Raw genomic sequence first — 13,261 nt, 5'->3', positions numbered from 1 at the left:
TGCTCAAGATTTCACATCAACACCTTCACTAGAACAGTGCCACCGAACACTATGTTGACAGATTGATTCACTTCTGACTGAGAAGGAGGGATGCCAGTTGCTGAATCCTTCACCTATTTCTTTAGCAGGCTGGGGGCTCGCTGGGAGTCTCCCATCCAAGTATTGACCAGGGTTCGTCCTGCTTAACAAGTGAAATTTGGCAAGATCACTGCCCATGACGATGTCACTGAATGCATTTGAGGGACACTGTCACCTAAAATAAAATAAATCACATATCTTTCCTTTTGTTATGCAACACATTACATTTATTCAAACAGGTTTTTAAAAAGTCTAATTTACTTACTACAATTTATGTTGTTGTTCTTTTTAAATGAAATTTGACTAGTTTTAAGTCACATTCACTCTTGCATTTTCATGCAGGAATACAGTGCTGCGATAATCCGATTGCAAACACTGCAGGAGCATGTTTATTTGTTGGAAATAATCCCATAAGAATTGCCATACCAGATCAGACCGGTGGTCCATCTAGTGCAGTATGCTGCACCCCTATGGTAGCCAATGCTAGATGTGCTGAAGGAAGGTGCAACAAACCCTGCAGTAGGCAATTATGGAATAAACTCCACATATGAGAAATTTCTTCCTAATCCCTGATGAAGTGGGTATTCACCCACGAAAGCTTATGCTCCAGTACATCTGTTAGTCGATAAGATGCTATGAGACTCTGTTGCTTCCTAATCCCTATTAGTTGGAAGCAGTCATGTCCTGAAACATGGCGGTTTACAGCTCTTACAAAATTAAGGTTTTAAAATAGTTTTTAATGCTTACTTTTGTAAAGCCTGGCCCTTTATTTTTAATCCTTCTAAACTCTTGACCTCAATTATATGTTGTGACAATGAGTTCCACAGGCCAGTTGTGCATTGTGTGGAAAAAATATTTCCTTTTGGAATTAAAAGTTTTCATTTGAATTCAAGGGAACAACGGTACTGAAAATATTTCCGTGGACCTTCACTGTAAGAGCAGTTAAAAAATATACAGATATATTACACACTCTGCACATTTTGACCAGTGTGCCTTTAAATTGGAAGTATCTGTGTAAATCTGCTGACAATACTACTACAGTGTCAATGCCATCAATGGAAATGTGTCACATAGTAGGAGAATGTGGTGGTGTGTTGTTTGTAGTATTTAAATTGCCTATTCAGAGAGCTTAGTTTACATTGTACATCTTTACCTGAAACTGGATCTCATTAGTTAACACACCTCTAGAAAGGAAGCCATTGTCTTTTTGAAGTACTATACTCACCCAGGCCTGTGAAGGGATTCTTGGCAAAAAGGAACTTGGCCTTCAAACTGGCACTTCAGATCAACAGGCCTGAAAGTCTATTTAGTTATAAGCTTTTCTTATGGCATACTCTCAGGTGATTCATGGTGATAAGTCCATATTGTCCCCATTTTGTAGATGGAGAAACTGAGAGACAGAGAAGTTAAGTGATTTGGCCTAAGAGATTGGCTCCTCAAATGGACACAGGGCTTAAAGGCAACCTCACTGCTGCTCCTGCTTCAGCTTCCCTCCTTGTTGCACACAGATTGCTAAAGCACATGTTTCAGAAGCACCTCTAGAAAGAGGAGCCTATGCCCCCAATTGCATGCATGTTAGCCAACAGTATTTGAAGCAGGGATTTACTGTGTCCACCTGTGAGGTCCCACAGGTTGTCGAACACTGATGTATGCATTATTATAATAGATTCTCACTCTTGCACCCATGAGTGAAGTCTGTTGTCATTACAAGGTAGCTGCATCTACGGTATTCTCTCTTCCCCTAAAATTTCTCCTCATTGCTATCACTAGTGCAGTTCTACCAGTGGTAGCCTAATTGGAGCAGTAATGTAGCTAAGGCTCCAAACGACTGCTGACATTTTAACAACTGTTTTGTCTACCTTGCTCAGAGCAGGTCTTGGTTCCATTGAAATCAATGGCAAAATTCCCATGAACTTTAGTGGAATCAGGATTTCACTCCAGTGCTGTTGAAACCCTGACAGTTGCTGGCATGCTCTCTACAGTAGCAATTGCACCATTGACTGTTGTAGCTTTGATGGTGGGAATTTTTAGAAGAACAGAATCCACTGTAGACAAAGCCATAATGGGTACAGCATGGGCAGTGGAAATTCAAGCTTCCCCAGTCACAGCCCTGGCATTGTGCCTCATCCATGATCTGGAGGAATTGCCTCTGGGGTGAGAATTGCAATCCAGTACCCAGGGCCTAGTCAGCCCTTGACTTCTCTAATGAGGCTGCCACCAAAGGGGCCATATTGGTGCCAGCTGTGATGGTAGGAATTTGGATTGTTTGATTTTAATGTGGACATCCATGCATTTGGATCTGGATTGAGATCACATTTCCCATCAGGTGGTGGTGCTTTTCTACTAGCCTCAGGTGTCTGTAGTTTTTGTACGAGTCAATGAATCACTTCTAGTAAGGTTACCATTTAATTACTGCGGTAGAGCTAGTGATATGTCAGTTTGAGGATGAAATAGTGGCTCCAGCACTGAGCCCTAGGAGAATATATTGTTTGACCTACCAGTTTGAGTCATTCGCTATTCCTACGTTTTTCTAGCCATGCCTTTAATCCATGACAAGCTTTTCTCTCTCACACAGCGGCTACTAGGTTTCCTTAGCAGCCGCATGAGGGTGAGACGATATTGCACGCTTTCTGAAAATCTAATTGGATTAGAGCTACTAGTTTAACTCTTTTGAAGAATTCTAACACAAGCCGTCGCAGATGTATTATGTGCCTATAGAGAAGCAGGTCTGGCTTGGTTAGTATAACCTGATAGAAACTAGGTGCTTTTTAACTCTCTTCTGTTGTTCCCAGTGTAGCCGTAAGGCTCAACAGCCTGTAAATTGCAGGCTCCCCCTTAGGCCATGTCTACACTTACCGTGATGGCATGTAGAGAACAGGCACTGCACAAGTAGCTGCATGCCACTAGGAAAGGCAGGCTATGTCCACTCTTGTCATTGCAGTGCTGGTGTGCAGTGAAAGGCTTTGGCAGCAGTGAGTAGTTGGGGAAATACCCTGGCAGTCGGGGGAGCTGCCAGAACCATTCCTTGCTTCCCCCTTGCTGCTGGAGCCTTTCATTGTGTGGGGGGAAAGGCTCCAGCAGCTGGACGCTACGCTGCTAAAAACAGCAATGTTAACCTGGTAGGCACTGCATGTAGAGAGCTTCTGTAGGGTATATATATCCTGGGGGTTCAGGCGTGTATGGCACTTTGCTCTACCCACCTAAATCATGCCTCACCATCTGCACTGCTGTTTACACCCATGCTAGCTGGGCAGTGTCTACTCTACATTCTGCCTGCCCTGCCTTTAGAGATAGGTATAGCACTGATCCCCCTCTAATCCTCAGCATTCATGGCACAGGGAGGGCAATTTACTGTACATATTTTCATTAGTAGATCAACTATTACGCTTCATTTCCTTTGTACACTTGGAAAAATATCTTCCACTCTTAGTTTGTTTATTGCAGTTTTGATATTCTTGTCTCACTCCTCCTTTGGTTATATACTGTCCGGCTTTTATCATCTGGCACCTTTTGGAAAATGAGGCTAAACAGGTTTGTGTCAGACACATGGGCATGCGTCACATTTTATTTGTGCTCTGACTTGGATTAACTATTGCTGATAAGTCCCACATGCACTCACCTTCTCCCCACACCCTCTCCAACAAAGGAAATACCCTGTCTGAAAATGAGAGGAATAAGCATAGAGGATGCTTCTTTTTTTTTTTCCACCATGTGCTTGACATGTAAATGCTATACATGTATTACCTTCAGTGGTTTGATATAAGAACATAAGAACGGCCGTACCGGGTCAGACCAAAGGTCCATCTAGCCCAGTATCCTGTCTACCGACAGTGGCCAATGCCAGGTGCCCCAGAGGGAGTGAACCTAACAGGCAACGATCAAGTGATCTCTCTCCTGCCATCCATCTCCATCCTCTGATAAACAGAGGCTAGGGACACCATTCCTTACCCATCCTGGCTAATAGCCATTTATGGACTTAACCACCATGAATTTATCCAGTTCTCTTTTAAACGCTGTTATAGTCCTAGCCTTCACAACCTCCTCAGGTAAGGAGTTCCACAAGTTGACTGTGCGCTGCGTGAAGAACTTCCTTTTATTTGTTTTAAACCTGCTGCCTATTAATTTCATTTGGTGACCCCTAGTTCTTGTATTATGGGAATAAGTAAATAACTTTTCCTTTTCCACTTTCTCCACATCACTCATGATTTTATATACCTCTATCATATCCCCCCTTAGTCTCCTCTTTTCCAAGCTGAAGAGTCCTAGCCTCTTTAATCTTTCCTCATATGGGACACTCTCCAAACCCCTAATCATTTTAGTTGCCCTTTTCTGAACCTTTTCTAGGGCCAGTATATCTTTTTTGAGATGAGATATACCTTATGATCGCTAGCATTCTTCTATATATGCTGTGGGCCAGAGTCTCTCACGGATGTATACCTGCTATCTCAATTGACATCAACCTGGCTCCATATGTGGGCAGGCAGAACAATCCAGCAGCTAGACCATAAGAAACTTGGGTTCTGTTCCTGGCTCTGCCACTGGCTTGTTGTATGACCTTGGTTAAGTCTATTCATTTTCTGTACCTCAGTTTCTCCATCTGTAAAATGAGGATATTGAGACATCAATCCCTTTATGTAGTGCCTTGGGATTTACAGCTGAAAAGAGCTATAAAATTATGCAGCAGTAGTTTACTACCTTCACTGACCTTGTGAGGGTTAAAGGCAGATCCTGCTCCCATTCTAGTCAGTGGCAAAGCTCCAGCTAACTTTAGTGGGAACGGAATTAGGCTTATGCAGAATTAGAAGTCCTTGGAAGCCTGGCCTTTCTTGAAATAATGTTTAATTGAACATTATTTCATAATATATTTGTACAATATGTGTTAAGCAAAGACACTGTGTACTGGGTTATACCACTTCCATGTGGATGAGCTCTATAATATATTAGACCTCTATCTGCATGCCTCCATTTTCAGCTGTCTCAGAGTTAAAAAAACAAACAAACAAACCCAAAGTTGTATATTTTTCTTTTGTTTCCATAACATATCTTGATTCATGTAGTCTTTTATTTAATGCAGCCCCTGTTGCGTTAATTCCTCTCTAATCCCTTCCTTTAAATACCATTGATTGTGCTTAATTTGTTGCAGGGTAGGTTCAAACTAAATACACTGTGACCTGAAGTATTTCTAAAAAAAAATTGGTTTAATAGAAACTTGCTAATCTAATAAAAGGTGTTGCTAATTACTTTTTGCTTTTCAGATCAACACTGCTAATTTGGCAATACATGTTTCTAGAATCCTAAACATGAGGCAAACTATTGCTCTCTTGAATGTGTACTTGTAATACTGATAACTCTTTGTTTTGGTTGAAAGTTAGCCTAGGGAAAGATGTACTGTACACACATACATCCTTAACACAATGGGTTTCTGATTCCTGGCTCAGGGTGCTAGGCACTGCTGCAATAAAAAAAACAATCATCAGGCTTCATAGTATTTTTGTTATTGACTCCTCTTTCAAGAGATTTCTTCCCACTGCTAATGTATGAATATTATTTATACAAATGCCCAGAGAAGTTACAAAGCTCACTTCCGTATAAATGAATCATTTTTTGTTTCTTTTAATTTGCGGACATGAAAGGTGTTGGATAGAGCTGTTTGAGATATATAATAAATTTAATTTAAAAATGGATTTTTGACCAATGGAGATTTTTCATATTGGTCAATGTTTTCCGTGAGGGGGAGGTGTTTCTGATGAGAAAACTAAAACTGAAGAAGAGCTCTGTGTAAGCTTCAAAGCTTGTCTCTTCCACCAATAATAAAAGCTATTACGTCACTTACTTGGTTTTTCTCAGACATTGAAAATGTTTACCAACACCCCACATTTGGTTTTTGAAAACCTATCTAGATAAGTATAAATTTGCAATTTTTTTTTCAATCAAAAAGCCAAAAATGTCTTCATGGGGAAATTTCCAGGAGAATTTTGTTTGTAATTTCCTATGAAAAAGAATTGGTATGTTTTGAGCAGCTCTAGCACGGGAATTTCAGTACAGCCCTGGAAATGGAAATCCTGCTTTCATATCTACACAGCAAGTGCCACAAAAGCAGTGACAGTGCAGACTTCCCTTCCCTGTGTACAGTCCTGATCTGGAGTGACCACCTCAGGCAGTGGAAAGGTAGTTTAGTCTCTATGGGTTAAATTTGTTAGTCTTTAAGGTGCCACAAGTACTCCTGTTTTTTTTGCGGATTCAGACTAACACGGCTGCTACTCTGAAACTAGTCTCTATGGATCATTCCTGTTTTGATCTCTTTGGTAGCAATTGTGGTGGTGGTTTTTGAGATGTGGTGCTTTGTCCATTAGGAACTGGACAGAGGCCACCAACTTGCTCAGTTCTATTCTGTATACAGCACTCATCACCATAGTGTCCGAGCGCCTTAATTGCTATTAACAGCTGCATTCATTATAGTTAAATCTGCAAAACAGTTTCAGTCATAACATCTTATTTCACATTGTGGGCTAAAATTTTGCATGCCTATGGCTGCTGTACACTGAAAAGTTACATTGGCATAACCACATGTCTCAGGGGTGTGAAAAATCCACACTCCGGAGAGATGCAGTTAAGCTGATTTAAGCCCCTTTCTTTAGAGCAATGATTTGGAGAGGGAAATGACTGGGAGCCAGTTGTCTGGGAGGGAAAATACTGAGATCAGCTGAGGAGCTAGGAAGAAGGGTGGGGGGGAACTGGGGACTGGCTGGACAAAGAGACTGGGACTAAGAACCTGATGGGGAGGAGAATGGGAGACAGATCTGACAAGGAGCAAGGGGTGAAGGGAGAACTGGGACCGCTGAGTAAAGAGACTAGAACAAGGAGCCGGGAAGAGGGGGAGACTAGGACAAGGAGCCTGACGTGGGATTTAGATTGAATAAGGAGTCTGAGAGAGAAGACTGGGATTGGGAGCCAGAAGGGGGAACTGGGACTGGTTGGGCAAGGAGACCAGGGCTGGCTCCAGGGACCAGCCCAGCAAGCAGCTGCTTGGGGCGGCCAATGGTGAGGGGCAGCACTCCGACTCTTTGGTGGCAATTCACAAGCGGGTCTCTCATTCTCTCTCGGAGCAAAGGACCAGCCACCAAATTGCTACCGAAGACTGAAGCGGGGCGGCAGTGGTAGAGCTCCCGCAGATAGCAATCGCGGCTTTATTTTATTTTATTTGCTGCTTGGGGCGGCAAAAACCCCAGAGCCGGCCCTGAAGGAGACTGGACAACATTATTAAGATAGCCAAGTAAATCACTCAGAAGTTAGGAAATACCAGATTAAGATTGCCCATGAAAAGCTCCAAAACCCCAGATTGGAATCTCTGTCCTAAGTGTGAACGTGTCTGCCTGAGTTTCAATTTCTGATCCAGCCAGTGTGCGAAAGCTTACTTCTGTTCTATTATCCAAAGAGCAGATGTGAAGTGTTAGTCTGATTTGTTGTTTAACTTGGATGGTTAAAAAATACATCAGAATAATTTAATTTCAACCAATGCTAATGCTTTTCATTCTTTCTTTAGGTGCAAGGCCCGGCAATGTCACTAAATGAGCCCTGCATCAAAGATTCCTTCCTTTAAATGAGAGGACCAAACAGGACGGTGTGATGAACATGCCACTGCATCAGATCTCTGTCATTCCAGCTCGGGATGTCACCTCTTCCAGAGTCTCTAGGAGCAAGACCAAAGAAAAAGAGAGAGAGGAACAGGTAATGTCAGAACCTTATTTTCATAGGAAATTCTCCCAACCCTTTCTGACTAATAACAACAGTGCTTAATCAAGTTACCACATGGGGCCTGATTCTGCATACTTTCTGCACCAAAATTCCCATTAATATTGTGGGTATTGACTGCACAAGGAATTCCTGGCCCCTTTGTTGCTTCATTGTTGTATTAATCATTTAAACAATAGGCCGCACAAGACTGGGGATCACTGTGGTCTAACGTCAGCAAAATACAAATTTCAGCCATCCATTCTGTATAAGAATTAAAGACAGCATGGTGTATTGTGTGCAGGGTGTGATGCTATTATTGGTGAGCTTGTAGAGTGATAGCTTCCGCTGCTGTTCATTTTTTGTGCTAAATAGTATGATGGGGGTATGCAATTAAGTGAGTGTTTTGATTCTTGTGTACTTCATCTTTAATCTTCATGGGCTCTGCTTTTGGAATTGATTGGCAATCATATTGTAGTCCGCACAGAATGGACTATCACAATGGGGAGACACACACCCTAGGTGCTCTCCTGTAGACTTTACTTTTGTTCTTTTATTGTTTTCTTCTTGTGATCTGCAGAAAAATAAGATTTAAAGCATCTGTTTTTCTTTGTGCAGAGTGAAACATAACACCAAAAAAGTAGGAGACTGATTGGATTCTAATGACTGAACCACTTGACACGCTAGAAAAGAAAGACTATCATGTGCTTGTGCCATACACAACAGTTCTGTTTAGTCCATACTGTGCCTCCATCCAAGCCAAAGATTTTATTACGTATCAATATTATAGTCCAAAATGTACTGTATGTTTGCATTTTGGGTCATCTGCGAATTTCAAAGCATTCCTAGGTGTTTTTAAACTTTTTTACTGTCACAAAAAAACAGATCAAAAGAACATTCATGTAATGGAACAAACCTAGGAGATGGAAATTTCACAGGTTAGGATTAAACGTTCACGAAAGGCCAAATTCTGATCAGATGTAAATTACAAATTGGTTATGTGGGCATAATTTACATGGCAAGGGTCTAGAAGGGCAGGGTTGTAGCAGGAAGAGCAACCAGCAAGAGGGTGCAAGAAAGGATGGAACAAAGAAAGCCGTGCCTAGCTTCTTATGCTCTTCTGCTACAACCCCTCCGCCCCCTTCCATCTCTTTGCTGTATGAATTACATCTACTTAGCCCATAAGTAAATATTAACTATCTAATTCAGTATGGGTAACTTACCCCATAGTTCGTTGCCTCTGAATTTTGCCCCACATGCTTAATAACATCTTTAACATTTGGGGGCAACTCTCAATCGTGGTTGGGTGGCGTGAGTCTACTTTCTGTTTGTAGGTCCAGGCTGGAAGCTAGTCTTGCTTGGTTGTGGAACATACTCCCCTAGGAGGTGGACTAGAGTCTCACATTTGCTGCCTGTAGCACATGGTATTTCTTCCAGTTATAGCTGTAGGTGGTTATTCTGTAATGAAGGATACCACAGAACACCTTTTCACTCCATTCCTCCTCCATATGGAATCAGCCTATTCCATGTATAACATCACACTCTCTAACCTAGAAGATAAGGAGTCAGTGCTTGTTTGCTAGGGCATAAAACAAAGTATGAATTGATGACCCTTCAGTGCAGGTCATACGAATTAGCTGTGATCATGCCTGATGCATACCTGTAGGATCTGTTTATCCTCTTGCAGTCCCAGGAGTGCGAGTCCCAGGTCTATTTCTAAACCTGTTTTTCCTCTTTGGCAGCAGGCTCTGCTACTTCCATATTAAGAAAGCTCCTTCTATATATTTTCTTGATGATATTTAGTCAGAAGGGTTGATTACTTTTTCTTTGACTTATTGGTGAGTTACTGTGCCTTGGAACCTTTGTTTAAAAAGAGCATGTGATATTAAAGTTAGACTGGAAAAAAATCTGTTTCTTTAAAATAAGGATTCTGTGAACCACTGCAGAGGAAAGAGAGACACTCTAGGCTTCATAACTCAAACCCTGTAATTATGCACTAGCATGCCTTTAATGGATGCTTCTTCCAAACCCCTGGTAGTTAGTGTTTGGCTTATGCCCTGATTGTGTTCTCCTAGCTAATGTAATTGTGGATATCCTTAATTATCCATATAAATGCTGAAGAGAACATTTCAAGTTGGAAATCTCACAGCTTCCTGTATCCTGCCATTGGTACTCAAGGTCAAGATGTGGCTTTGTTACTCCAGCTCAGTGCCTGTTTAATTTTCAAAATAAAATAGTAACTTCCTTTGTCATAGGGTGAGTTTTCTGGGCTAATGCTTCGGAGTTAGAGCTCAATGGATGGTGGAAAGCAGAGCGAGATCCTTTTGGATCTTTACAGAAGGTTTTTTTGGAACTGGCTAAAGTGTAGTTCCTCTGTATATGTGGATTCAAGGCCTGCAACTGGGGAAGTTAGTGACAAAACTCCCTTTTACAGAGTTTGTTGAAAGGCTGGTAAAAGGCTTTTGTCCAACATTTCTGCTTTAAATCCTTAGAAGTCAGTAATGTGTTTAATACATATTACTGGGGAATTGAGTAGATTATGATGCTTGTTAATGTGATTTTCAAGATTTAATTTAACTGAAAACTATTTCACAATAGTCTTTTCTGTTAAACATCAGCTGTTTTTACAGAAAGGCCATAAAGAGATTATTATTCTTATGTTTAACTGAGATGAACTATTAGCTTTAAGGGCTATTAATAAACATCATTAGCGTCTTACTGATCCTTCACTTGGAATAGATTCCTACAGATCTGAGTTGAGGAATGGTCACTACATTGTTCATAAGATATGCCAAGGTTTCTTTCCCCCACTCTGAACTTTAGGGTACAGATGTGGGGACCTGCATGGACCCTTCTAAGCTTAATTCCTAGCTTAGATCTGGTAACGCTGCCACCAGCCAGAAATCAGTGTCTGGCACACTCCCTGTCCCCCCAAAACCTTCCCTGGGGAACACAGATCCAAACCCCTTGGATCTTACAACAAGGAGAAATTAACCATTCCCCTCTCCTTTCCCCCACCAACTCCTGGTGAGTTCAGACCCAATTCCCTGGATCTTAAAACAAAGAAAAATCAATCAGGTTCTTAAAAAAGAAAGCTTTTAATTAAAGAAAAAGAAAGGTAAAAATCATCTCTGTAAAATCAGGATGGAAAATACTTTACAGGGTACTTAGATTTATATAGCCCAGAGAAAACCCCCTCTAGCCTCAGGTTCAAAGTTACAGCAAACAGAGGTAAAATCCTCTCAGAAAAAGGAACATTTACAGGTTGAGAAAACAAACATAAGACTAACACGCCTTGCCTGTGCTACTTACAAGTTTTTGAAACATAAGACTGATTCAGAAAGATCTGGAGAGCCTGGATTGATGTCTGGTCCCTCTCAGTCCCGAGAACGAACAACCCAAAACAAAGAACACAAACAAAGAACTCCCTCCACCAAGATTTGAAAGTATCTTGTCCCCCTATTGGTCCTCTGGTCAAGTGTCAGCCAGGTTTACTGAGCTTCTTAACCCTTTACAGGTAAAAGAGACATTAACCCTTAACTATCTGTTTATGACAAGGTACTATAAAAACCTGTATGAAATCAGTAATGGCAATAGCTGTTTGAACATACCCAGAATTATTCAGGTATGTAGACATGGATTGGAGTTTAGGAATTGCAATCTTGCTGCTGAGGTGTGGTTGAGATGTTGCTCTGTATGGGTTTTTTCCCTCCTCACTAGCTGAAGTGGACTGTTGTACACCTATTTGCGCCAGCACTTCAAAATGCTGCTATTATAGATGAAGTTCCCCAGGTAATACCCATTTTATTTTTTAAGGATCTTTGTTCATTCTGATAATTCCAACCAAGGTTCTCTTGTTTTCAAAGACAACTTTATGACTTAATTTTGGAAAGTGAAGCGGGGTTGGGTCTAGTCAGTACTTATATAGGAGGCCTCCAAGGAAATCTTGCTGGAAATGGTGTTGCTAACTGAGTGGATAGTAATACTCTGTCTTCTCAGTCTATGTTTTGTGTGCCAAGTATGGGGTAAGAGATATTGAACTGTTGGAATCTCATCTTTCAGATGAGATGCAAAACTAAACACCTGAGCAATTGAGGTCTTTAAAGATCCCATTGCACTTAGCACAAAAGCAAAGGTGTAAACCTTCTTTGTGCTGGCCAAATTTCAGCTTCAGTAATTGCATTGTACATACCTAAATCCCCGTTCCCCTCAGGTCTGAGAATGGGGATTTAGGTAGGTCCTGAACTGATAAGTAACACTGCTGGCAGTTGTATGCTGCGTTGACATGTTTGAGTTTTTATGACAAACCCCTCCATGTACATTTGAAACAGCCTTCTCTAGGGTGGGATTGCCACTCCAGAGCCCTAGAAACATTGCTCAACAGCAGAGGGTAAAAGATGGTGAATAATAATAATCTATAAAGCATGCTGTGACCCAGTTCCTCTAGATGAAAGGAATGGTGTAATGATGATTATGTGAACTTTTAAGTATACTATGTAGATCTTGCTAAATATGGCTACAACTACACTGCATACATTTCTTCCTGCTTAGCAGTCTTTTGCCGGTCACAGTTTGAGAAACGCTGTCCCATGGCCTTTTCATTTATATCCAGTTATATAGTCTGATTTTAGCTCTCCACCATGTCCTTCTGCAAAGTCAGATTTTAGTTTTTAGAAGAAAAATCAGTAGGACTTTTTCAAGACTATGTTGAACTGGGTCAGTTGTTTGTCATGAGAGTTATTTTATGTCAAAATGTATTTTAAAAATGTGTAGTTTTAAAAAAACTCTAAATCCTTTTCAAGGTGCAAAAACACAATGGGCATTTTTTTTTGCATACTCTGTTCAAAGTTTGAGCTGAATAGATTGGTTGTGATTGGTCACAACAAATCACATGGTATTGGTTCTGTTTCTATGATTGACTAAACATGCCTCAAGGGGCCAGGTTAGAAAAAAGCTTGTTGGATTTCTTTGGTGAGGGGTTTTGTTTGTTTTGGTGTCTCACATGCCACAATTAGGTTCTCCATTGATTCAGATAAGCATCCAGTCTGTAAACCTTTTGAGATTCCCTCATCATTAGTTAGATATGGTGTTTAGAGCATTTCCAAGCTTAGATGTGCTAATGCTGGGGCTTCCATGGGGTATTTTTTATTGGTTGGTTTGTCTTTTCACTTTTTAAAAAAAAATTCTCCTTTTTAGACCAAGGATATAGGTCATAAGAATCAGTCATATCTGAGTATCCTGTGGGATCCTGCTGGGAAGCAGGCTGGCTTACCAAGCAGGCTGCCAAAACCTTAGAAGTAGCTATTATGACCTAAGCCTAAGACTTAAAAATACAGAACCATCCCATGATGATGATACAATAATAACAGCTCGCTCTTAAATAGTGCTTTTAATCAGCACATTGCAAAGTGCTTTAAAAGAAGGTAAGTATGAGTATCCTACGGGGAAACTG

The 13,261-nt window shown here is 41.0% G+C and overlaps 1 protein-coding gene across 4 annotated transcripts in view; it reads left to right on the top strand.

Annotated features, from left to right (window-relative positions):
• The window catches only part of MARCHF8 (membrane associated ring-CH-type finger 8), a 185,161-nt gene that overhangs the window by 26,477 nt on the left and 145,423 nt on the right, over positions 1-13,261 (top strand). For all 4 annotated transcript variants that reach the window (XM_045024670.1, XM_045024671.1, XM_045024672.1 and 1 more), the window contains one exon: positions 7,622-7,806. In XM_045024670.1, the coding sequence (XP_044880605.1) occupies positions 7,705-7,806 (102 nt within the window). In that variant the 5' untranslated portion in view covers positions 7,622-7,704. The remainder of the gene's footprint in view (positions 1-7,621; positions 7,807-13,261) is intronic.

Source organism: Mauremys mutica, chromosome 7, assembly GCF_020497125.1.
Source record: "Mauremys mutica isolate MM-2020 ecotype Southern chromosome 7, ASM2049712v1, whole genome shotgun sequence".
In the NCBI taxonomy this organism is placed as follows: domain Eukaryota; kingdom Metazoa; phylum Chordata; order Testudines; family Geoemydidae; genus Mauremys; species Mauremys mutica.
This window is presented reverse-complemented; position numbering and strand designations above follow the sequence as displayed.